Source organism: Tachypleus tridentatus, chromosome 8 (genome assembly GCF_004210375.1).
Source record: "Tachypleus tridentatus isolate NWPU-2018 chromosome 8, ASM421037v1, whole genome shotgun sequence".
Taxonomy (NCBI): Eukaryota; Metazoa; Arthropoda; class Merostomata; order Xiphosura; family Limulidae; genus Tachypleus; species Tachypleus tridentatus.
In genome coordinates, this window is record NC_134832.1 from 59,287,162 (window position 1) to 59,314,142 (window position 26,981).

At 32.7% G+C, this 26,981-nt stretch overlaps 1 protein-coding gene across 2 annotated transcripts; it reads left to right on the forward strand.

Moving 5' to 3' along the window:
- Positions 1–138: 138 nt before the first annotated feature.
- Positions 139–26,392, forward strand: IntS14 (integrator complex subunit 14). 2 transcript variants are annotated; one of them, XM_076449001.1, is made up of 9 exons: positions 139–274; positions 1,524–1,711; positions 5,806–5,976; positions 11,968–12,490; positions 16,063–16,213; positions 17,590–17,669; positions 19,781–19,947; positions 22,111–22,176; positions 25,515–26,392. In XM_076449001.1, the coding sequence occupies exons 2-9, from the start codon at positions 1,550–1,552 to the stop codon at positions 25,737–25,739; spliced, it is 1,545 nt and encodes a 514-aa protein (XP_076305116.1). In that variant the 5' UTR covers positions 139–274; positions 1,524–1,549; the 3' UTR covers positions 25,740–26,392. The 2 variants fall into 2 exon arrangements, with proteins under 2 accessions (XP_076305116.1, XP_076305117.1); XM_076449002.1 differs by having other exon boundaries at positions 19,889–19,947.
- The last annotated feature ends 589 nt before the right edge of the window (positions 26,393–26,981 follow it).

Here is a 26,981-nt window from a genome sequence, read left to right on the forward strand (position 1 = left end):
ACAAATTGCTACCCCACAATTAAACGTAAAATTGTATTTAGGTTTCATTACATTGTTAGCCAGTAATGGACCAGAGAGGTAATATATGATTTGTGTACAACAGATTTTTCGCTATGATGAATTTAATGACTTTTTGTAGATGGCGCGTCTGACACCGTTATACTTTTGAGTTTCGTGTTAGAAGTCGAGGGTGTTATCGGATATTTTGATTTGGTATTTTTAATTTCCTGAAGATTTACACATGTTTTGATGTGGGTATAAACCAACATTTTACGTAAGTTTATCATTTTCTTCCGATGTTTTGTGAAATTGTACTTCTAGCACAAGTGAATCAGTGAATGAAACATATTCTTACTCTCTTTAGTTTGAGTCTTTCTGATTTAGTACGAAACTCTTGTAATAATAAAGTGACAAAATTATTTTACACAACAACAGCAGAAATAGTAAATAATAAGCCAATAATAATATGGCCTAATAGTAAAATCATAACACTTAGGTTTAAATTTACAAGTAACCTGTTATTCCACCGAAGTTGTTCCATCCACCAAACCGAAGTCTTTTAGTGTTTTCTTTTTCATTGTGGGTGCTTTTTTTCTCATCTGTACTTTAAAGATAAAAAGAGCACCCATGAAGTCAAGTCTTATTCAATATTAAACGTTTATCAAGGCTTCACTTCAAACCCTCTTGAATTTACTGCATCTGAAGGAAACTTATTCCAAAGATCCAACTACCCTGCAACTGTGTTAGAAAAAAAAAAAAATTGCATTAGCTGTAGATGACTTCTATCTGCCACAGTGTGTATTTGTGTCTACTAGTCCTATCACTCTCACCATTATTTATGGCATTAAATACAAAAAAAAAAAAATGATTCATTAACACTATCAGTTTCCTTAGATCATATTAAACATTTCAGTCACTTGAATCAGGTCTTTCACTTTATTTAAGAGATAACAAGTGGCCAGACTAGATTCCAACCATACAGGAGAAGCATGTTTCATGATGGAGATTTGAACTTGCAACAGTGAGATCAAGAGCTGAGTACCCAATCCATCAGATCATGCCAGATCTAACTTTTCCCCTAAAATTATATTTAACTAGTCTTGCAGCCTTGACTTCTTGAGTAAGCAATATTTGCTGATTCAGTGATATCTTACCTAAATATTGTAAGAAAACAAACATATAAAACCTCATTAAGATGTTATTTGGAAATATCATAGTGGTTCTTCAGTATAACAGAAAACAGATTTTCTGGTCTAATTGTGAAGTAGTTGGTGCAGCTGTTAATATGTATACTAAAGATGTGTCAGATTTCTTTCTAATATCTGTACAGATTTTTTATTAAAGTTAAAATAGCTGCTTACATAATAGAAAGTAAATTTTTGTTTTCTTTATCAGAAATGTCTGTCTAATCTCAAAACCATACTGCTGTTGGCAGGATCTGTCATATATAGGTGTAGAATATGTAATTAATTTTATTGTCATATTTGAAATATAGCTGCCTAAAACTGAGTTTCATTTGACAGAGTACTTCATACTCATAAAAGCCATCATGCCAACAGTACTTCTACTGGATGTTTCTCTGTCCATGTGTAGACCTGTACTCCAACCAGATATTGCTGAACCTTATCAGTTGCGCAACCTTGCTGTTCATGGCTTGAATTCCTTGTTAGACTTTATCAACCAGCATTGCAAGCTAGAATTCTGTTCTCTGGTTGGTATACTGATGTTTATATAGTGAGATTATTTCACTGTAGATATGAATCTATAGATTTTATTTATCCTATATTTATTTAGTAACTTTAAATAAAATTTTCTGTTTGTTTAATTTTGAGGAACCTTATCAGTGTATGTTTGTGCAGTATAATTTTGTTTCATCAGTAAATGTCACTATACAATTAAATGAAACAAAGATTCATTGACTAATTGCACTATATATGTGAAAATATAATGCCTTGTTATTGTTTAAAGTGTTCAGTTGAAATTATTCTATTTTAATATTTATGTTAAGTTTACATGGGAAGTTTATTCAACTTTGTTAACATTATGCCCACAAATTATTGTTTACACTTTCAAATGAAGTACTTTTTAAACTAAGAAAGATCAATATACATCTGAGCAGTGACATGATTTATAGAATAAAGTTTTGGTACAGTATAAAATAAAAAATGCAATGACAAAAATGTTCAAAACAAAGTAGAACAAGATATTGCAATTTGTTAGACAGCAAAGACATTTAAAGAAGGTATTCATTGTGAAGTTTGTCATGATAACACTGCACAACAAAGGTTTTGCTTCTTGAACACTGTTGGGTGTTCCTTATATATTTTTGGCTGCTGATCACGAAAATCACATCCAAATTTGCCCATCACGTACCGTTTCATCAAAATCTTTAGGTTTCACCAGGATATTGCTACAATGGAAAAACGATATCAGGGCAACTGGAATCTGTCAATGCTTACTGACTACTGTTGGACATTGCAACGTGATGCACCAGACATTGAATACAAATGAAAATCAGGAGCAAAACACTTTTAATTATGTTAAACTTAGTAGCGTATTAGAAACGCAAACGCAATTAAATACGTTATTCTTGGTAAACAGTTAACTGTCTATTTCTCAGGGTTCCTACATGATGAAGCAAAACCAAAACTATATTTGTACATACCCACCAGGTACCTGTTACAATCAGTGAAAACTTTTCAGGAAGCAAAACTTTTCAAAAAAATTGTTGTGCAGTGTAATGTATTAAAATTACTCAGAATGTTTTCTGATGATTGAAGATTTGTTTGTATACTCAAATAATTATTGTTTGTCATAAATGTGTTTGTATATAAGAAGAGGTTGGGATTGCAAACTTTCCTGGGCATTTGTGCTCTTTGTTTGGTTTATTGGGAATTAATTATTTGTGTATCCCTATTTTAGAGTAGTTTTTTTTTCTTTTTTTTATTAAAAGATTGGTTACACTTGTATGAACATATTTTACATGTCTTGACTTGAGTAATTAAAAATACTTTTTAATTTTATATGTAAATGAGATGAAGACGACTATAGACATATATCTGGAGTAAACTCATTTATTTTTCAAATAGATTGCATTAAACGTTGGTTGAAAAACTTCTTTACGTAGTTCATTGGGCTTTGTATTATTTTCTTCTGCTCCTAAAGGGGTGGGTAGTTATGTTTCATTCTGATTATTCCACTATCATTGGATATATCATAAAACAAGATCTCTGTGTTTTCAGACTCTTTTTATCTTTTTCACAAGACCCATGACCACTACATAGCAATCTTGGTATATTGCATTTCGAGTATTATGAATCTGGTGGTTGATTTATGTATTTAACAATGGCTGGTATGGGTAGAGAAAGCACTAGTAGAGGAGCAGATAACATTTTGACCTTCTTTGGTCATCATCAGGTTCACAAAGAAAGAAAGGGTTACTGACCGGTAGCTGACCACATGTTTGAAGGCAGTTGTATAATTGAGTGTAGGAATGTAGAAGGCGTGCTTAGATGTTGGATATATTTATTAATACAGGTATAAAGGTGTTCCTTTGTATTGGTTTATTTTGGGCTTGAGTTGTTGTATAAGTAAGGCTTCTTTAATTTATTCAAAACTGGGCACAAAACTAAGGTTTATACTATATAAAAACTACACTGAGAAACACAACACTAACATTACTTATAAAATACAATGTGATAACTGCCGTGACTTCTATATTGGAGAAACAAGTAGAAAAATGGAAACCAGATTCAAAGAATTCAAAAAGTCACCTTCACACATTTTCGAACACTGCAAATCAAATAAACACAACATAACCATAGAAAACATCCAGATACTAAATCAAGAAACAAACATAAATAAATGCAAAATTAAAGAAGCCTTACTTATACCACAAATCAAGCCCAGAATAAACCAATAAAAAGGAACACCTTTATACCTATATTAATAAATAAGTCTAACATCTAAGCATGCCCTCTACATTCGTACATTCAATTACACAACCACCTTCAAACATGTAGTCAGCTACTGGTCAGTAACCCTTTCTTTTTTTGTGAACCTAACTTGATGATGACTGAAGAAGGTTGAAACATTGTTTGCTTCTCTATTAGTGCTTTCTCTACCCATACCAGGTATTTTTAAATATATAATTTTTTCTACAAGTGGGTTTTCTCGTCATCATGGATTATGGTGGCTGATTTCTTACTTTGACCCAACCAGGTTCTCCACATGGAGTGTTTCATTCATACACAGGTATTTCAATTGGCATGTTCATGATTGGAACACCAAACCAAAATTCCTTCCTTTTGATCTCTGATTCCACAATCTTCAGCTCTGGGAGTAGATGGGTTTAGTCAGGAATGTAGGGGTCTTTTCAAAGATGTCAACCTTCTTCTTCAGAGTATATTCCCTTATCCAGACCACTCCTTGTCACATCCTGCTTATTGCTCCATGTTAATCTACTCAGACACAGCTCTGTTTGTATTGGTTCTTGCTGGAGCTTCATCCCTTCCCCTTGGGAAGGTATTGTTTTCATCCTGTGGTGATTCTGCACATAACTGTTTCCCTTTGACAGGGTTGACGTATTACTTTTTCTATATATTTTTAGTTTATATGTATCATATTTCAGGATCCCACGTGGTGGTGAATGTTGCATTGCCTGGTCAAGTATACTTCATTTTATATTTGCAATAGATATGATTAATTTTATAATCCTCACTGTTGAGATAGGGTGTTTATGTAAGACCACTGGGACCTTGTCCAGTGGTTATGTGAATTGTTTGTTTTTTCTACACTAAAAGTTACTGCTTTCATTTACAGAGGACTGTTACTGACGGACCTCTTGAGTAAAGCAGATAGGGATGTTTGCTCATTCCTACTGACCCGTGATTCCTAAAATTGGGATCTGTCTATTTTTCAACTTGTATTTCATATCTAACTTATTAAACAGAGTGTTCCCAATGGATGTTTTCTGCTGAGATGGACCACATTTTGCATAATCCAATGTATTACAACCCCTGCATGCATTTTCATCTGGATGGACTGCACTTGGACTAACCATGTGTACCCAAGGCACTTCTCCCTGGATGTTTCCTGAGCACACCAAACTTTTTGATCTCTACATTTTATGCAAGACACTTCCACTGGATGTTTTTCCCAAGATGGACCACATTTGGCATAGTCCAACTTACTTATCCCAAGGTACTTCCCCTGGTTGTTTTTGCCCATGCTGACCCACACTTATTGATCACTGTATCTTATATAAGGCATTTCCAATGGATGTTTTGTCTGGATGGACTGCATTTAAGAGACTGTGATATAACCCAAGGCACCACCCTTGGCACGTACATATATGGGCCCGTTGTTGTTTCCACACTAGTCTTTCCATGTTTCAACTCATGGTTATGCAGCAGTTTTGCACTGATTTGGTGCCATATGTTTTTCTTCTGAATGTACTGGTGCCTCAAACTTCAGTTCTGCCCTCTTTTCATTTCTATTTTAATTACTGGATGAATATTATCCTTCCTTAGATAGCTTTAGGTTGGAAATATATTTTTAGTGTAAGAAAATGTTAACTTTTGAAAGTTATATGGTTGTGCATCAATATATGTTTTTGTGGCTAAAATAATAATTTCATAGCAATTTAGGAAGATAAAAGCATTTCCATATTTAATTCACAATATGCAGTGCGAGTTTTGTCAGTTTATTTTAGAAATGATATACCTATTACATAAATACGTGAATTAATTCAGAAGAGATGTATTTGGTTGAAGTTCTATAATGGTGTGTATCTGTTCAATTTAGATAATTTTTTCCTCAAGCTGTGAAATACTAAGTCCTTTTACTCGAGATCTTGAAGTTATCAAGAAAGCTTTGTTGAACATCGATTTTTATGACAAGACATGTATTGAAACAGCTCTTGCAAGTACTAAAACTTCTGTTCTTGAAGAATGGGGAGGCAGTGTTCCATGTCAGGCAAGTTGAGTTCATATATCCCATTTTAAAATAAGTGTGAAAACAGGTGAATAATCCAAAGTCAGTTGCATTCTTTTTCCAACACTAGTTATCAACTACTCAAGTTTTAAAAATTAGTACCTTAATCATTGTGTTTAGCAGTTGTTTAAGTGTTACTTGAAGGTTAGTTTCTTTTATTATTATTAATTTTGACATACATGATATATACTGTAGAATTTTCTTTTTTTCTTAATTAAAAAAATAAAAAAATAACTGAAAAATGTAAATAATTTGAATTTGTGCAGTGAACATGAAGCCTGTGTGATGCAGACTTACGTGAAACATGTTGATGAAATTATTACTGTTTTGTAGCAAGAATTTTTTTGTTTGAGTGTTTGGAAGCATCACTTGATAATATCCTGTACATGGTAGAATAATTCTAGTGACTGTTTATAATGCTTTATAATTTTGTAATGTTCTGCTGTTCCTTTTATTGTTCAAGAAGGTTATTTGTATAGTTGTAAGGATGAATGAATTGTCATACAAGGATATGTTGAGATCTCTAAACTTGTTCTTTTTTTAGAAACAGAGGGATCAGAAATGATCTAACTGAAGAGTGTAGAAGTTACGTAACTGACAGACTGATTTATCAAAATATTTTATCCCAAATTCTGGGAGCAATAGGAAAACAGATCATAAAGATTGTACAAATCTGTATCCATTGAGTCAGTTTTGTTTCTCCAAAAAATGTACCCACTTTGTTGAACAAATTACCATTTACAACAAGTTTACAGATGTTTAATAAAATAGGTGATAAATATTTGGAAGGCCTGGGGTACTGGAATTAGTAATTAGTTTTCTTTTTTTTTTGGGGGGGGGTGATTGTTGGAAGACGAGGCATCCTTAGTAAAGCAAAATGCTCCTTGATGTACAAAATTTCTAAATTTTTAAAACGTATGTTGCATAATGTATGATATTAAAGAAAGTATTGTAAATAATGCTGGGTTTTTTACTGTTTGGGAATGTAAAACATAAAACAGCTTTGTAATTTTGTACAAAAAGAAAAAGATAAGTTGTTGGTTTTTCCACAGTTCAAATTATATTCACATTTAGATTTTCTTCCAAAACATACTTGTCTTCTCTCACACTACAGCTATTATGCAACTGCTAAGTTTTCCTTTCTTTGTTTATCTAAGCATTGATCTGATTTTTTATCACTTGTGTCTGTCTTATTTTCCGTGTAATTTCCCTTGAACGATATCTGTCTTGTGACATTCTCTACCTACATCAATGCATTCTCTATCCTGGTACTGTACATAAGCACCTCATTCAGATAATATGTTAACATTTGCTCAACAAAGCCTTTAATTAATAGTTTTTTCTGTACTATGACTGTTGGAATTTCTTAAACATTCTTTGTGATATCTGGTTGTTTTTCAATATGTAGCATGAATTCCCAGACTGTTGTTTCCAGCAGGGAGTTAAATCAGGCCTATCTTATGTCATCTCTGTTATTTAACATTGCTCAACAGTCAAGGAGGGGCCACTTCAGTTGAGGGTGTCTGTGACCTTATTTGTAGTTAGATGGAGACAAACCTTCATTTGTTGGTGTTTCTCCAAGGTGCCTTGAGGCTGCACTTGCTGGCACACCTGGATATTCTAGACAGAACTTACATTTGCTTTTTCCAGCACCTCCCTTTATTCCAGCAACTTCTGAGGAGGCCATATTGGTATCAGCCACCTTCAGCTTGCATTTTTCTTGATGATGAAAAGGTCTGAGGGCAAACACTTAGTTCTCCCTTCATCCCCTGATGTTACAGCTCCTGCAGGGAGACTTATTACCAGTTACATGATGAGACGGCTATGCCTTGTCTACCGTGTTTGTTGGAACAACATGGTTTAGCCTACCATTACCAGATGGACACATATTTTAGACTCTCAAAGAATAGGCTCACTCTTAGATATTTGGAGTCCAGAATGGATTCTGTGGTCAACCTGATTAGGTTGCACTTTTCTGGGATTCATCTGACCCTAATTATGGTGCTAAAATATTTATCATCCCTCTATCTTTTGATGGCAAGTTGAGATCATTTGCAACATCTACCTTGGTTTGAGAGTGAGCTTTTGCACTTACCCTAGTCTTTTGGTTGGTATATTGATGGAATTTGTGGGGTAGAGATGCATTGTTGGAGGGTGTTCATTTTCTGGTTGCTACTCTCTGTGAGGTCTGGAACATTGCAAAAATCAAGGGTTGGTATCATCCATCTACATTCTTCCTTGTCATCAATGGCTTCTTGACTTTTCTTGGCTCATACAGAAGGTCATAGTTCCACCCCCAAAAATCAAGGGTTGGTATCATCCATCTACATTCTTCCTTGTCATCAATGGCTTCTTGACTTTTCTTGGCTCATACAGAAGGTCATAGTTCCACCCCCATTCAAGTGTCCTGATCCCTGACATCAGCTCCTTGGTCCAATGGCCTCCAGAATAGATTCCATCTATATTCACAAGGTTCCTCCACTCAGTTGTTGTAATGACACCAGTAGTAATAGTGCTGCTTTATGCCTTTGAGGTCTGTAGGGACTTGGCTCTAAGAATTTCTGGACTGCATAAACCATTCCCATAAATCCATAGGAACAACAGGATTAATCATTCAGTTCATAACTTCACAATCATTATCCACCCAACCTACAGTGTTTCTGCCTCTTAGATTTTAGAACTTCATTCCAGGGCTATCAAAGATTTGTTGGTCAAAGGGTGACTGGAAAGAGTTATCCCAGTTCATTCAGAGTTTTATTCCCATCGTTTTGTTGTGAGAATTGGAGTCTGGTTATTGATATTTCTCATATACATTAATTTTTAGATCCTTTACGATTCACAATGTAATCATTCCTCACTCTGCATTGACATTTTTTACCAGTACTGTGGATGAACAGGTTTGATGTCCTCAATGTATGTGTTCCCATAGCAGAGTCATCCCACTGTTATGTGTGGTTTGTGCACAGGGGTCAAGTATTACAGTTCAAGAATCTGCTCTTTGGACAAGCATACAAACCATATTTGTTATGCTGAATCATGCAAGCTTTTTCTTGTCTTCATTCTTTAGGCTTGTCACACTTCATCACATGAATATTTGGTTACTGCTGGGATCATCTCATCAGCTGATAAAACATCACATCCAGATTCTTCTTTCAAATGCAACCAAGGCAGGCTTTATTATCAAAGTTGAGAAACATGTCCACAGTATACCTCAATATATTATCCATCTGGGTATAATTTTCAACATGTATCTCAGTCCAGCTCAGTTGCTGCCATCCAGTTTCATACAATAGAACAAGAAGTCCAACTCATACTCACCTCTCTTTCTTCCACTGCATACATAATCCTTTCTCTTTTGGTGATGTGTGCATTCTTTGAATCCCTCATTTATTTGGGTCTTTAGTAGTCTCTATTTGATCATTGAATCATGAACAGCAATTCACTGGGATCTTCTGGTCTCCTTATTCAGGATCAACATCTTTGATCTTGAGTGGTCGTTAGATTGGAACAATACTATGACAGATGTTCCTCTGCTGCCACGTCATGCAGAGATCCATCTCTTCATAGATTCCTCACTTTAGGGATAAAGTGCATATGTCAGTGGTCTTGAATTCCAGGGTCTGTGTATGAATTATGAGACTTCTCTTCACAATTTTTATAACTTCTTGCTGTTCAGAGGGTGATGTTTCGAGGTCTGGACTTATCAAGTAGAAAAATCATGCTTCATTTTGACAGCTCTATGGGGTATCTTACATTTCCTGTCAAGGGGGCACTGGATCCAGGTCTCTTTGTTTTCAAACCTTGGATATTTGTTATTTGGCCCACTCCTATCATATCATTCTACTAGCTTGCCAAGTTCTTGGGATGATGAATTTGGTGGGATATTCTCCTGACAGAACAGATGTTGCATTGTGAGGTTTTCTGTTGAGTTTCTCTCGGTTTGTTGATAAAAGTGTTTGCCATTCAATGGAATATTCAACTACCAGCATTTTGATCTCTGGTACTTTGGCTCAGTAGATCCATTAAGACAGAGCTGGATGGAATTAGACCTTTACGCTTTCCCACCAATTTGTATGTTGTTTAGAGTGCTAGTTTTGATTAGTTCAACCATTTGTCATGTTCTATTGATGGCACTACATTGGTTGATTCAACCCTGGTTTCTGCTTCTGTGGCAATTTCAGCTATGTATGCCTCTTCCACTTCCTCTTTTGCCATCACTTTTGTAGTAGCCATGATCTGACATCGTATGCCCAGCCATCCTGAAACATAAGCTTTTGTTTGGAGGTTATGCAGTTCTTCATTACAGAAATTATGTAAGAAGGAACAATATATTCTCTTGTTCTGAACACAGAATGGTCACATCTTAGGTCCTCAGTTGAGTCAAGTTTGTTCCATGTCCATTCCATAATTCTTGGGACTAGTGATATTTACCTTTCCCACATGGTTGGAGAGTGAAGATGAGTGTTCTCAATTTTCACCTGGATGAGTTTTGCTTCCTCAGGTGGAATATGGCATACAGGATCCCATCATTTTGAGTTTTTGTGTTATCTGTCAGTCTTCCTCAGGTTGAAGAGAGGCTTCGTCTACTTAGGTGTTGCTTATCTTCATCTTGTAATTCCAGTGGCTTGGAACAAATCACTGTAGCTGCAGGTTGGGATCCACTCACAAGTATGTGTGTGTGTGTATATATATATATATTGCAGTCCAGTAGCCCTAGCCACCAATGTGAGATTCAAGGATCATGACCCTGTAATTCCAACCCCAAGCAATGGAACCTTGACTATCTGGTTGGGGCCTGACTATTAGTGATAACAAATCATGTAAAATTCCACCAGCCATGCATGAAATAGGTTTCAGGTGAAGAGCATACCTGTTCTGCTTGTAGTAATGTGCCCCCACCAGGGTGCTAACCTGCTATTGGCATGGCTTCAATTTATTTAGATGCATTCTATATGGATAATACTCTCAATGGCCATTCCACCCTATCAGTGTGTGATTTTAGCAGTACTGTGAGAGGAGATAAGTATATTTTGGAAGTTAACATTTTTCTTAAATTGAAAATGTATTTCCAATAATATATACCTTCTCTCACATGAACTCTTCACTGAGAGCCAGTGTTAGAATATATGGATTGGGTTAGTTTAGAAGAATTAGAAATATCATCTGAATGAGGTGCTTACATATAGCACCATGATAGAAGACACATTGGCATTGGTGAATAATATCAGACAGATATTGCCAAGGGTGATTAAGTTTGGAAAAAAATACTGGAGCAAGTAAGTCAGAGCAATGCTTAGATTGGCAGAGGAAGGAAACCCTAGAGATTGAGTAATAACTGTAATGTGGTGGGAGGTAAGTATAGAGGAAGGAAACCCTGGAAATTGAGTAATAAATGTAGTGTGGTGGGAGGTAAGTATAGAGGAAGGAAACCCTAGAGATTGAGTAATAAATGTAGTGTGGTGGGAGGTAAGTATAGATGGCAATACATTTTTAAGAAAATGTTAACTTTGCTTATATTAGTTTTATTACTATTGGAATCTTATTTTGCTCATACCCTTCAGAACAAACATTTTATCAATCTAACTTAAAGAGCCTAAAGATCAAAACTTGTATCTATTAATCTAGTGTAACCTTGACCTTTTTCACTTTTTTCCTCATGATTTAAAACTTTTGTCTTCTCAGGAAATCAGTTCTAAACAGCACAAATACACCAGTTTTGATTTGGTATCCATTTTACTTCTGATAACTTGTTTATTTTCATTGATTATGAAGTACATGTGAACATGTTTTTGTGAATAAAATGTAATTTATTTATGGAGTGTTCTAAAAGTCACTTTTGCTGCTCGTACTACTGCATTCAGGAAACCAATAAACACAGTATTTGGAAACTTGTCAAACAAAACAACAGTAATAAATTTTGAAACGCCTGGTATAAAGATGCATTTATACATTTGTTGTTTTTTTTCTGTGTAGATAATTCTAGTGGCTGATGGCAGTACTGGTATTGGACCAAACTCATTAAAACAACGATTGCAAGACATTGGAACCAAAACAAAAGAAACAGAACAACGTTTTCCGTTGCCTTTTCCATTTCCTAGCAAACTTCATGTTGTGTGTTTATCTAATCCAAAAGATAGCAATTTGCAAGCATCTATCCCACTGTATCAGAAACTAATAGATATAAATGGTGGAAATGGTCAGGTCTTTATTCCTGAAGGAAATTTGAACTTAAAGACTGTTCAGCAAATGTTCTTAAAATTAGCAGAAACCTATTACAGGCCTTTTCATGGTACGTTGCATTGTGGGAACCTGAACTGTAATATATCTCTTTCTCCACCTCCAGAAGCATGCGAGAAGATTAATGATTTTGACTCTCGCAAGGTGGAGATGTCAACAGACATTCTGATTTGTGGATTTTTAGATATTAACCAAGCATCCAATCCTCCTGCACTATCAAGGCATCTAGTTTTGCCAATACCACCACAGAGTTCAAAAGGTAAGTGGAATAAATGGAATTATATAGAAAAAAGGTGTATCATTTTAAAACAAAAATGTATTTTTGTGCCTAATTCAAGGTCTTAATCATACACATTTTGGTATGCCATGACATTTTTTACAGGGTTGCATTCAAAATTTAACTTTATTTTAAAATATGTTGATAAAATTACCTTGAAATTGAGTTCATAATTAAAATATTAACTTCATTTCCTCAAAGGGAATTATTTAAATAAACTCTCAGTCTTCTTCTTCTTTTGCTTCAAACTGTCAGTTTTAGATTATTTAAAAATCCCACATGATATTCTGAGTTTTGTACAAGTTTCACTCTGGTGGTAAAAGAGCAGGGGGAACATTCCCTGCCTTCAATCTGTGTAGAGGGAGCAAACAGGAGTTGCAGCATTCACCTTGAAGGAGAGGAATCCTCATGAGCACCAAAACTACAAGTAAAATATGTTTACAGATTCCAAATTTTCATTTGTTAACATTTCAAAAACAAAGATACAGCATCACCACTTTGTCAGTTTCATGTTTGAAATTAAGAACAATGTTTTTGTGGTAAACTAATGTTATTGCAAAATAAAGTAAAGTTGCCTTATTAAGACAATGATTCAAACATAAATACCAGATTTATTTTTTCATGTATATATATATTTAATAAGTAAATATAAAGTAATATAGATTAGAAAAGAAAACTTAAGTGAGAAAGTTCACTAAAGAAATCACTGAGAATAGTACTTTATAAAGTGTGATTGTATAACTCAATGTGCATTTCATCTTTTGTCTCATTGTGATGAATGGCTCTCATTGTACTCTGAGATATTTCGATTCTTAAGTGCAGCTGTAAAGTTATAAAATTAAATAAACTCTGATTAAGAATTAATTTTGTAAGAATAAATACTCTTTATTTATCTGTAACAATATGCAGTGATTCTAAAAAGGCAACTTAGATTAGTGTTTTTCAACTTTTCATCTTGCACTACATAGTTGATTTTGTAACACTTGTTTTTATGGTAGGGTAAAAAACTGATAAAATATAATGTTTTTTCACTAATAAATATAGATATTTAGCTAGGATGTTTTAGAGGTTGTGCAAATTAAATGTGAAAACTTTTAAACAAAAAATAACCTTTTTTATTCTTCACATGAAAATCCACTCAGGCTGACTCCTTGAATTCATGAATAAATCTTCAGTAAAATATTTTATTACAAAAGCTGATTTCTTTTTTATAAAACAGACTTGTAACAATATTGAATAAAAGCTTGCAAAATTTCATGAAGATAACCTCAATATAATCAGACTTGTAATAAACATGTCTTCAACATGGACTTGGTCTATTGGGTCAGTCTTATTGTAGTTTCTTTGTTGGGGTTTTGTCTTCTACCTGTGGCCTCTTTTCAGATGTCTGTATGACATTGACTGGGTAAGTTTATTTTTGTACTTTTCCTTTAAAAAATCCTTGTTTCACTTCCTCATTATATGGATCCTGCCATATTGACTCTTGCTTTATTTTCCATGGCTTTGTAATTCTTACTCTTGAGATGGATATGTCACAGTATTGATTGTAGGTAAATAACCTTGTGATATAATTGCTTTTTAAACTTGTCTGTTCTGGACTGTACCACTCATAGAATGTATGGGTAATATAGAAGGGAATAGCTGTCCATTCCCTACCATTCCTTGTATTGAATAAATCAGCATGATTTGCTTTCCAAAACAGGGTTTCGTGGTCACCCATTGCACTTTTTCAGGTGATGACTTTCCTCTAGACTTTTGAATGTGTCTTCACTCTTATTTTTTTCTGGTAGAGTATGGGGATCCTTACCAACTTTCAGTTTGTGGCTGCTGGAATGGTCGACCATGGAAGCACCCTTCTGAATAAGTCACATGAAGATGACTATAACTATTCAGTGCAGAAAGGGGTAGTGGAGCTCAGCAGATTTATATGACATGCTATCTCCCAACATGCTATAAACAAGGAGAGAGATGACAAATTGCAGTTCACTCCTTTGATTGAGAATTCTTATGGATGTCAGAACCCCATGGCTGGGTTTTGGATTGAGAGAGAACCAGTCAACCTCATTCCTCACACATGTTTATGGTTATCTATATTCCTTTCTCAGTCGTACTTCTTCTGTGTTGTGGACTTAAAGCAGATTGTTCAAGTTATCTTCTTTTTCCTCTCTGTCATTGTATGTTATTCACAAAATAATATTGCTTTTCAGGTTGTTTTGCTGTTTGGGGGATTAATTTATATTATATAAACATCCTTTTGATACCAAATGTCAAATCAAGGCTATCACATGCCATGCTCAAGAGTTTGGTGTTATAGATTTACCTCAATATCTTGAAGATGGAACGATCCTTGTCTTACTCCCACGTGGATGTTGGTTCCAAGCGGTATAGGCCGTGGAAATAGTTGACTTACAGAGTACACTCTTTTGTGCCCTAGTGAATATACACCTACGGGCACATCCATTGTTTTACCCACTTGTATGCTTTGTGGGAATATGTTTCATCTATATTTACATGGTTAGGGTCATTATCCTGCCACTGATCTCTCCCACTTGTATGTGCCCCTCTTTTTTTCCACCATTATTTACTACACATTTCATGGTTGGGTGAAGAGTATACCTGATTCACTTCACCCAATTATTATAGTGAAATAAGTTAGTATGATTAATGTGTGAAATATGGTAAAATATTATTTTACTTTTAAAAATATCTATCATAATTTTCTCTGATGATGTCTTAAAATCTGTCTTATTTATGCTTCAGGAAAAATATTAATGTTTGCTGATGCAAAGAACTAGGAACTTTGCAATCTTATGCTTTGGAGTTAAGATTTCTTGGTGTGCATTATGAAAGACAAAGGTACCCTTATCAGCAACTGATCAAAAACCCCTATGAGGCCTGAGTAATCATTAATAGAAAATGGGAAGGAGGTATTTTTTACAGAACACCACATGTATGGCAGAGTAAACTTTTATATACATATAAATAGTTTGTTATATAGGCTTGTCTAGTAAAGTAGATTACAAACAGCATATACACCAATTTATGTAATTTTTTACACTCATTTTAAGAATATTTTATGATGTAATGATAAAATAGAGTTTATATAATATAAATATACAATGTTTGGAGACAGGCTTATACAAACTGTAAAAGATCAGGGGGAGCATTCCCTCTTCCCCACTCAATCTGTGTAAAAGGAGCAAGCAGGAGTTGCAGCAGTTACCTTTAAGGAGAGGAATTCCCATGAGTACCAAAACTACAATAAAAATTTTAGAGATTCTAAAGTTTCATTTGTTAATATTTGAAAAACAAACACACATATAGCAACACCACTTTGTCACTAGCTACTCACTAACAAGCAATATCTGATGATTAGATTCATTGAAATTGTTGAAAACAATTGTTGAAAATTGAAATTCATTGAAAACACTGGAGTAAGTAATAGGAACTATTACTTCAGAATAATTGGTTTCTCTTATGACTATTAGTTTAGGTACTGTAGTTATTTCTTTACCTCTGAACGATAGTAAAATTGTTGTATATTCATTACACAGAGGATGGAAAAGCTGTGATGATGAAACAAGATATTGATGCTTCAGATGATGATACTGTTGTGGGAAATGATGAAGGGAAGCAGCCTTCTTTTTGTGTACTTCTACATGGAAGCCTAAAAGTGGAAGGAATGGTTGCACTTTGCCACCTAGGGTAAGACAAAATTACATAAAGAAATTGTTTAAAAATTATATTTATGGTGTTTACACCTTGCAGTTTTATAATCTCATGACTTATTTCTGCCTCTTCTCAGAAGAATTTTAATGGGTGCAAAGTTTTACAAAATACATAAACCAGACTTTTTCTGTTGAGATTTTATACCAGATTGCTTAGGTCAAGACAAAGTTCCAGACTTTTTAAATGCAAGTTATCTTACTTTCCAAAAACATAACCCCTCAGATTTACTCATCATGAAAAGTTGTATCCATGTGATTGATCATTCTCGTTACAACGTTGGTGGGACCAGAATGAACTGAACAACTGTTGAAAGACACTTCTGTTGACATTCTTAAACAATGTTGTATCAAACAATATTTTCCTTGGGCAGTAGTAGATGTTACCTACTTCTAGAAATACACTTGGAAGAAGAGTACAGAACAGCATCTCAATCAAGTGCTGAGGCTTTTTGTTTTGTAAGCCCAATTGGCTTGATGAGTTCTGGTCTTGTTCTTCATTGGCACTAGAGTGTTTAATTAAAATGTGTGTTTGAAATTCTGTTACACTGTTTTTACTGGGAAACATACAGAACCACTGAAGATGTGATAAATATTATAATGTATATATGTATATGTATTATCATATAAACAGAAGTTAAATAGGTCGATCAACACACTAAAAAGAAATATTATGTGGCATTTGCCTTTTACTGATACAAAAGCATTTAAATGTGTACCAAAATGTTTTCATCATAACTATATATATAATACGCATGTATATAATTTTTATATTTTTTATTAGGATTTCAGATGTTTTTAATGTTTAGAGGAATTCTTAGCAATTAAAAGGAAAAAAAATATAAATGAACACAAAAATAAAAGCTCAAATTAAAATGTTAATAGTATTACCTGTATTCGTTAGTTTCTTTCAGTTTCTTGTAATTTTACTTAAGTTATTCATGTGTTGTTTTTTAACAGATTTTTTTTATCATTCTGAGATATATTTTTAGCTAATCTTGATTTTATGTATTTCACATACTTTTGTAATGTTTATACAAGAATTAAACCATTAAATTGTAAGAGTCATACAATGGTTTTACAAGAGTTATACAATGGTTATACAAGAGCTATACAATGGTTATACAAGAGCTATACAATGGTTATACAAGAGCTATACAATGGATATACAAGAGCTATACAATGGTTTTACAAGAGCTATACAATGGTTTTACAATGGATATACAAGAGCTATACAATGAATATACAAGAGTTATACAATGGTTATATAAGAGTTATATAATGAATATATTTATCTTAAGTATTTTCAAGTTATTTCATATGTAGTTACATACAATCATGGCTGTGTACGTCTAGGGGTGACTGGTATGGTATGCTTTATTCGTGGGCAGACAGTAAAAAGAAATCTAACTTGATGCTGTCAACATTTGAACCAGGTGAGTTATCGTGATTGTATGTTTCATTTGGTAAATAATCTTATCAGTTCATATTATACAGGGTGTTTGGAAAGTCACTGTGCACTTATACATTTATTAACAGACATGTTTCAATATAGAATACAGGAGATAAATATGAATGACAATTATAAACAATGTTGAAAGTGACCCCTGTTGGCATCAATACAGGCCTGGATCCTTCTTATTTTGTTTCTAAACACTGCTATCAGTTGCTGGCTTGAAATAGACTGAATAAAACATGTTTACAAAACTGCACAGTGACTTTCCGAACACCCTGTATTAATGTTTTCTAGTCAGCTATATTAACAGTTCATCAGTAAGATAATCTAGCTATGTAGTATTTGTTATGGTTGAACTCTGAAAAGATAAGTATTATTTGATGTAAACTAGAAAACGATTTGGATTATCATTATGCATATTAATTACTCTTTAAACAGTAAAAAAAACATTTTAAACCTTTTTACAATGGCTGAGGTGACAAACTACCTGTAAGTCAGCTCTCAGGTAATTCTGATGCTTCATACATAAAACCTTCTTTATTTACATGTTAACCTTGTGACAATTTGAAAGGGCTGTTACTTTAATCTAAGTTCATACTGTTAACAGTGTAATTGGAATACAATAAATGTTTAATGAAGAATTTTATGATTAACATTTAAGTAATCTTTAGACACTGGCATCTGGGTACTGTACAAATATACCCAAGCACTAGTACTTTAAAAGTTTGACTGAAGAATATATTGTTTCTTAGGACAGATAATTAGTATTTTTATTTTTTGAGAAAACTAAATATTTTTCTCAGTTGTGAAAATATAGAATTTTTCAGTGTTTAAAGGTGTAATCTGAATGAATCTGCACCTTGTGGGAATTTGGTTGAACAGTTGGCAACTACATGTTGTAGAAATATAAGTATAGTAGAAGATGTTTTAAATGTTTTCTACCGTTCATCTTCAGATGGAAGATTTTTGAAACATCCTTTATACTTGTGTTTATATGAAAGGCAGTTGCCATCCATTAAACCAAATTTCATCATGAATTTTTTGCCTAAAAAAATCTGTCAAAGAAAATTTACATTTTATTTTATATCCATGGTTACTTCAATAAAAAATTAAATTTTTGAATTGCACATTTTTGGCAATGTCTTATTTGCCCTTTGCTATAAAACTTACGTCCTCGGGACAAGACATTGAGCACATAATGATTTCTTTTTCTATTAAAGATCTTATTCACTAAACTTGTACATGCAACCATAATTAAATGCTGGGAATGGAACACTTAAAAACATGTGAAATTTGATAAAATATAGTAGATATTGAAGCAGGTTGAATATTTACTTGTGGATTACAAAATGTACTGCACGATATTAGAAGCTGAATCACACAAGTTAATTTGAAACACTAGTGGATATAATCTACGAGTCAGAAAATGTATGATGTTAGTAGATGAACTATCCTAATTAATCTGAAGCATTATATCACTGTTTCCCAATATGGGTGATACTGCCCTTAGTGGGCAATTTTAAAACTAAGGGGTGAGGAACAGTAAACATTTAGGGTATGGGCAGAAAAGTTTTGAAGGTTTTAAAGTTATATTTGTTAAAATTAAACTATAAGAATGTGCTGTTATTGCCTTACAATTTTCATATTAGCAAAATATTTCAGTGGTCTAAAGATTTATTATAATGGGGCACAAGTGATCATTGTTTGCTGAAGGAGATACTACAACAACAAAAGAAGTTGGGAATACACCATTAGATGATATAATCTTGGAGTTAGAAAATGTACTGTATGGCATCAACAGGTGAACCATCCAAGTTAACCTGAAGCAATAATAGATATAATGTCTGAGTTATGAAAATGTACTGTGAGGTGTTAGTAGGTGAAACATGCAAGTTGCTCTGCAGTGCCAGTAGAAATAATGTATGAGAGTTAGCCAGGGTCCAGGAGAACTCTTGTAGATAATTTTAACAATGCTTATAGCTCATGGCATAAAGATATAGTTATTTATAATATTGCATTTTGTGCATAGTAGAACTAAATAATCAGTACTTAGGCTAATTAAGCCTTACTATGTTTTTTTTACACTTTTAGGCTTAGAGGTTGTTCCATGGTTAGGAAAATTTACACAAATAGGCCCGGCTTCTTTACTAACAGAACTTTCCAAGTCAACTACTGAAAATTCTTTTCCCATAAAATTAGCTGAAAAACGAAGTTATGCACAAAACTGTGTTGTGTGGATTCGTCAGATGGCCTTGCAGGTATGTACATTTGTAATAAAACATCATGATTTTACTTTTGTAAGATTGTATAATTATGTATTTTCAGAGATAATTATTGTTAAAAAAAGCTCAATTCATGTAAAACAACAAATTCTGTTCATTGTACAACCATATTACTCTGTCCAGCAACATGTAGTTTAACCCTTAAACAGTGGGAATGTAGCAGCATCAGTTGATGATGGCCACCGTTTAAGGGTTAAGAAATCAAGTTGATTTTTGTTTTAATGTTATTTCCTTAAATATGAATGTAGCAGCATCAGTTGATGATGGCCACCATTTAAGGGTTAAGAAATCAAGTTGATTTTTGTTTTAATGTTATTTTCTTAAATATGAATGTAGCAGCATCAGTTGATGATGGCCACCATTTAAGGGTTAAGAAATCAAGTTGATTTTTGTTTTAATGTTATTTCCTTAAATATGAATGTAGCAGCATCAGTTGATGATGGCCACCATTTAAGGGTTAAGAAATCAAGTTGATTTTTGTTTTAATGTTATTTCCTTAAATATGAATGTAGCAGCATCAGTTGATGATGGCCACCATTTAAGGGTTAAGAAATCAAGTTGATTTTTGTTTTAATGTTATTTCCTTAAATATCATATGGTTAAATGGTGGATTGCTTTGATAAATATTTTCAGTAAAGTACTAACTGAAGTACTGGGTTGTTTTGTTCAATTAGCAAGTCATCATTTGAATGTAATACAGTAGAAACAGTATAGGATTATAGTCACTTTTCAAGTGATACACTGCTGGCCAAAATCTTAAGGCCAATGAAAATAAAGAAAAAAATATGTATTTTGCATTGTTAGATTCAACCACTTATTTGAGTAAAGCTTTGAAAGATGAAAATAAGAAAAGGGAAAATAAAAATAAAAAACTTTTTAAGCATTTAATTGGGCAAATGTGAACACTATAAAATTAGCCTAAATAGTACCTGGTCAAAAGTTTAAGACGATACTGAAATGAAGCGTTAATCGAAGCTCTACTCAAATAAGTGTTTGAGTCTAACAATGCAAAATTAATATTTTTTCTTTATGTTCATTGGCTTTAAGATTTTGGCCAGCAGTGTATTACATGATACATGGAGTGCATTAGTTCAACAGATTTTTCATGTAAGAAACTTTTTTCAACCCTGTGGGATAAGTGGAAAGACAATAGTTGAAAAACAAAATCCATTTTATGTTTATTTAGTTTGAAATGAAACAATGTAATTATATTTTGTACAGTAAGTTAAAAATAAATCTCATCAGTTTTCTTTTATGTAGCAATTCAACTTGTATAAAAATTTTCTTCTAAATCCCCCCTGTTATGTCAAGATTTTGGTGAAAGTCTATTGTTCTTTTCCAAGTGTACAGGATACCTGTTTTCAGTGATTAATTAGCCAATTTACTCTGAGAGAATGTACAAAAGTCATGCTTACCATAGTCTCAGATGTGAATGCAAATGTGGAAGGTGTGACGTTTACATGAAATACATATGTTGTGGATGTAGCCACAGTGGGGTTTCTGTTGAAGTAAAAGTGACCATCCAAAACAACATTAGCATCCAATCAAAAGAAAACTATGAAGTAGATGCAGTAGTAAGAATAAGATAATTTGTTCTGTTTTTATTGTAACCGTTTTCACAGTATTAGAACATTTAGACTGACTGACAGGCCTCAACCAATGAAGGACAAAAGAAGTACTAGTAGAACATTTATTGTTGTGTCTCATTAGTGCACATTGTGAAAAATGTCATAGATGGGACGAATATAGTAAAAACTATTTTTGGAGTGCATATCAAGGTTTAAATAAAGTGATGTAGAGCAAAAGTAGCTTTGCATTGGGAAGAATTTTTATCAACATCAAAATAACATTTTTTTTATAGTGAGAGGTTTAGCTCTAAGCTTGTGCATAGTTTTTATAAGAAATTAGATAGGTATAATTTATCTGGTTCAATGTTGCCATAAACGTAATTTATGTCCTATCAACTCCCTATTTTTGTGGTAAATAATTTTAAAATTAGTTTTAATATATTATATAGTGAACATTCGTGTATGTTTATATTTAACTTAAAAAAGCAAAACTAATTATTTACTGTATGTAATGCAGTCCTAGTATTTAAAATATATTTGTAAATTTTTACCTGTGATTTGGCTTTTAAAGGCTGACATACAAAAAATTCTTCGACATGCAAGAAAGCTTCCTGATAAAACACAAAATTTTTATAAGGTAAGTATCTTTGTTTGTATAATTTTGTGTAAGAGTATTTTGCATGAATAATTTGTTTATTCATGTCATAAAAGTAATTTTTCATGTATTTTGAAAATTATTACAGTGTAAGCCTATTCATGCAAATTTGCACTGACATTATAAAACTTAAAAGGAATACTAAAGTTAAAGTTAAGATCAGGCAGGTCTAGCATTTTTGAGCCGTAATGTTACGTTATAAAAATTTTTATGTTGCTTTTTTTAATATCTATTTAACAGTTTTTATATGAGCTCATATATAAAACTGAATCTTAGATTCAGATTTCAAAACCTGAGTCAAATTATAGGAAAATAATGCATGTGTGTCTGTGTTTCACTAATAATAATTTTTTTCTCATTGAGAATAAACTAATTTTAACCACTAAAAGTTAGAAAGAATTCAAGTAAAACATTTATTTCAATACTAACTGTAACCCTCAAAACGTTTTTTGTAGTTTTTGTGCCGTTTTCTTCAACTTTCATTATTCTATAATTTTCCTGCATGTTTGGTAGTTTTTGTGCTGTTTTCTTCAATTTTCATTATTCTATAATATTTCTGCATGTTTGATAGTTTTTGTGCCGTTTTCTTCAATTTTCATTATTCTATAATATTTCTGCATGTTTGGTAGTTTTTGTGCCGTTTTCTTCAATTTTCATTATTCTATAATATTTCTGCATGTTTGGTAGTTTTTGTGCCGTTTTCTTCAATTTTCATTATTCTATAATATTTCTGCATGTTTGGTAGTTTTTGTGCCGTTTTCTTCAATTTTCATTATTCTATAATATTTCTGCATGTTTGGTAGTTTTTGTGCCGTTTTCTTCAACTTTCATTATTCTATAATTTTCCTGCATGTTTGGTAGTTTTTGTGCCGTTTTCTTCAACTTTCATTATTCTTTAATTTTCCTGCATGTTTGGTAGTTTTTGTGCTGTTTTCTTCAATTTTCATTATTCTATAATATTCTTGCATGGTATTTAAGCAACACTTTCTTGCAGGCAATAAATCCTGGTCTATTTGAAAACAGTTAACACAGTCAAAGAAACAAAACTCATGTAGATGTAACTACATTTATTAAAAGTACATGTAAAATAAATAGTAAAGTATTTTGTATTTATAGTAGTTTATGGAATATGATAAAGTTTTGTGTGTTGAAACAAAGAAACTCATAAAAAATGAAGATTACAGCCAACAGTGAAGAAAAAAGTACCTAAAAGGTGTTCATAACAGTTTATGAAATGAAGCTAAATTATTGTAAAGTAAATGTAAAGTTTTAATAAAGGCAAACTTAGCTGAATATGCAAAGGCATCTGAATACATGTTCGCAAAGTGATAAGCATGTGATTTTGAATGAACTGTGCATGCCCATTTTAGACCTATGTAAGTTGAGAAAGCTTGCAGAAATTGTATTAAGTATAATGTCCTTGCTTTTTAGGAAATTACTCACAGGTTAAGTGTTTTTATATGAAATACTTTGCAAATTAAAAAAAAAAAACAAGTTGAAATTGAAGCCAGTAATCATGTAATGCCAATGAAGTTGTGTCATCTAGTAATATGCTTGTTGCTTTAAAAAGTTAGACTGAGCAAAAACAAACAGGTAAAGTGCTGAATAGAGAAGCAAATATATGATCAGACTGCTTGGACAAAGGGCTTTATAATGATATCAAATTTGTATAGCATTTTTAAGAAAAGTTCCAGATAGACAAATGTAAGCATGTTATTTATATAGATACATGAACTTACTGGCGTTATAAGTCAACACTCTTCTTGATTTTCATAAGTATCTGCTAGAGGGAATTGTCCTTTTGAAGTGACTGAACAGGTGTCTTGAAATGTGATTGATTTGACACAAAACTTACTTGTAATTCTCATGGAATCAGTGTTCAGGAGAACAAGATGATTATTCAAGCATATAATTTAGAAAAATCTGTTATACAAGTACATACACACACAGACATGTCATCAGAGTTCCTGTACTCTGTTGTAATGTGTTTTTGAGATTTCACTGAAAATAAACATTTCAAAGTGAATTACTTATTCGAGTTTTTAAGTTAGGCATAACTACACTGCTGAAAACAAAGAAGTTAACCGTTCTTGTACATTTATATAATTAAGCATAAAACTACAATTATTCATAAAACTTCACAAAAATTTTATAAAAGTTATCCCTGCTTAAGAGTCATTAACTTTTACCTTTGACATTTTTGTAGCTTCTACCCATTTTGCACATTTATTGTCATTTTCCATTCACCTTTCTTTAAAATATGGAAGATTTTTGAGGAGCAGTTCTTCCTTTTTATTCAAACTTCTGAATGTTGTATTACCAAAAAATATCGAGTTTCCCATAGTATTGCTTGAAACGCAACTTTCAGCCCTTGTTTTCCCATTTTACGTCTTCATCGGTTGTATTGATTGATTATGTTTTTTTTTTTTTACTTTGCTTATCATTTTGTAACTTCAAAACGTTTTTTGTAGAGCACTTGCCAATATCTTTGTTTTTTCTTTCAGGACAGACAGGTACTTTTCTCTGATCGTGTATTTCAACTTGCTCTTCTTCTGTGTCAATTCTACATGTCGTGTATTTTCCAAGCTACTCATGATGGTTTTTTCCAGCTCTTTTAAATTTGGTGCTCATCTATATTGTCTTTTTTCCAAATATTTCTGGTGTTATTAATGTTCAAGGGTTTTTTTTCACTTTATATCCTCTAACCTCATGTTGGAATAATACTGTTTCCTTATGCTGAGAATATTTATTTTTAATATTTCTAGACTTCTCATAGTTGAAATTGGGCTTCTCTTTTAAGACAACAAGTCCATTTATAAGTACTGTTAAATCTTGCATACTTTCCTGATGCATGTCTTAATGCAGTTCTTACAGACTGTTTCTAATGGAAATTTAATCTCTTTCTGCATTAGAGAGTGAGATGTGTAACAAGATCAAATTATCCTTGAGTTGAAAATGACTTTCTTGTATTAAACAGCCCTTTTTGATGTATGACCATATTGTTTAATCATTTTATCCCATGAAGTAGTAGTGTTTTTTGGGTTTTTTTTTGCATTGTTGAGTATCACATACCTCTGGTTGGGGTGGTACCAGGACTTTTTGTCCCCACTCTAGACGTTTGTACACAAGATATGATTTTTAAAGTCTGGGGAATTTAGTTCATAGAATTTCATCACTGCACATTCAATTCTAAAAAGGTTTGAATTTACTAACTAGTAATTTCAGAAAAGATAATATGTGTGATTCATGGGTGAGAGTGTATTATCAGAGAGTGATTCTATGTATACATATATTTATTCATAATATTGTTTTCATAACAGGAGTTAAACAAGCTGCGACGGGGAGCTCTAGCTTTTGGATTCTATGAACTACTTGATGGAATGGCAATCATACTTGAACGGGAATGCACTTTACTGCCAGGATCGGCTCATCCTGATGCAGCCCTTCAACTAACACATGCTGCCAGTGCCTTGAGATCTCAAGTATACAGAGATTACAATTCCTCCATCATGCCTTTATGTACAAAGTTCAGCTCAGGTGACTGAAATGAGCAAAGTTAAAAGCATCCAAGTTGTATTCTTTGGTGGGAACTTAGAGCCAACTTCAAGAAATGTTTTCATTGGAATTTTTTAATCATTTTACACTAAATATCCCTTTCATTTTTGCCAGTTTGAGTCTTAAAAAGTCTAGTTACAACAGCATATGTAATTTTCATAAATGTAGAATGTTTGTGATGTACCAAGGAGTTTAGCCAAGACACAATTACATTTCTTGATATTATTAATAACAGAATTATCATTTGATGATTCAACCCAGATTTCTGTAAAATCAGTTATTTGTATAAAAATATAGGTGATCCTCAAAGAAACCAATATCTGTGGATTTTATTAATCAGGCTATTCTTCCACTTAATTATGATGAGAAAGTGTGTAATAAATTGGAAACACTGCTGTGTATGTAAGTAGTTGTCTTTGATGATGCATATTATAGTGAAAATAAAAAATCCATATACCTAATTCACAGTGAGTTTACATGTTCTGGATTTATGCATAAGGATAATTGTTTTATGTATTTGCTCAGAATTTCAAAAAGTAGCAGGGAAAGCCACAAGAAGTAAAATGTACAACTTTGTTGAGGTAATATTTAAAGAAATAAATGATGCACTGTATGGATAATTTACAGTGTCAATGTTTTATTGTTATTGCAGTTGATTGTAGATTAATGACTTAATTACCCATATTTGCAGGGATTATTATGTCTAACAAAATAGATAGTTTAGCCAGAAAAGGATAGATAGTGGTGTAGTTCTTTGATTGCCAAATAATCTCTAATCATGTGACTAGCCAGCTATACATCTGCATTGTGTTTTTAGTTTTTTTTTCTGTTTCTTTGTTGATTCTCTTGTCAACCTAGGAACTGAACCTTTACCTCAGTTAAATGAATCTTACTTGTATTAAACATCCATTTACCATTTTTATTCATATTAAGGTGAACATTACTTGTAAGTTTTTGGGCTTTTTAAATAATTTTCATACTGCCTGATTTCAAACCAACAATCTTAAAGTAATACGTTGTCATGTAATTACTTTTGATATATATTTTTGAACTACTTAACATGACAGAAGTTAAAGATTAACGTACTTAGACAATTTTTAGCATAATATTGAATGATGTAATAAGTGCATTTATTTCTTATTATAAAGTAATAACTATAAAGAACTTGTATGTTGGTACTAACATCCTTTTGGAATTACAATTAGAAGAAACGAAATATCGAACTGTTATTT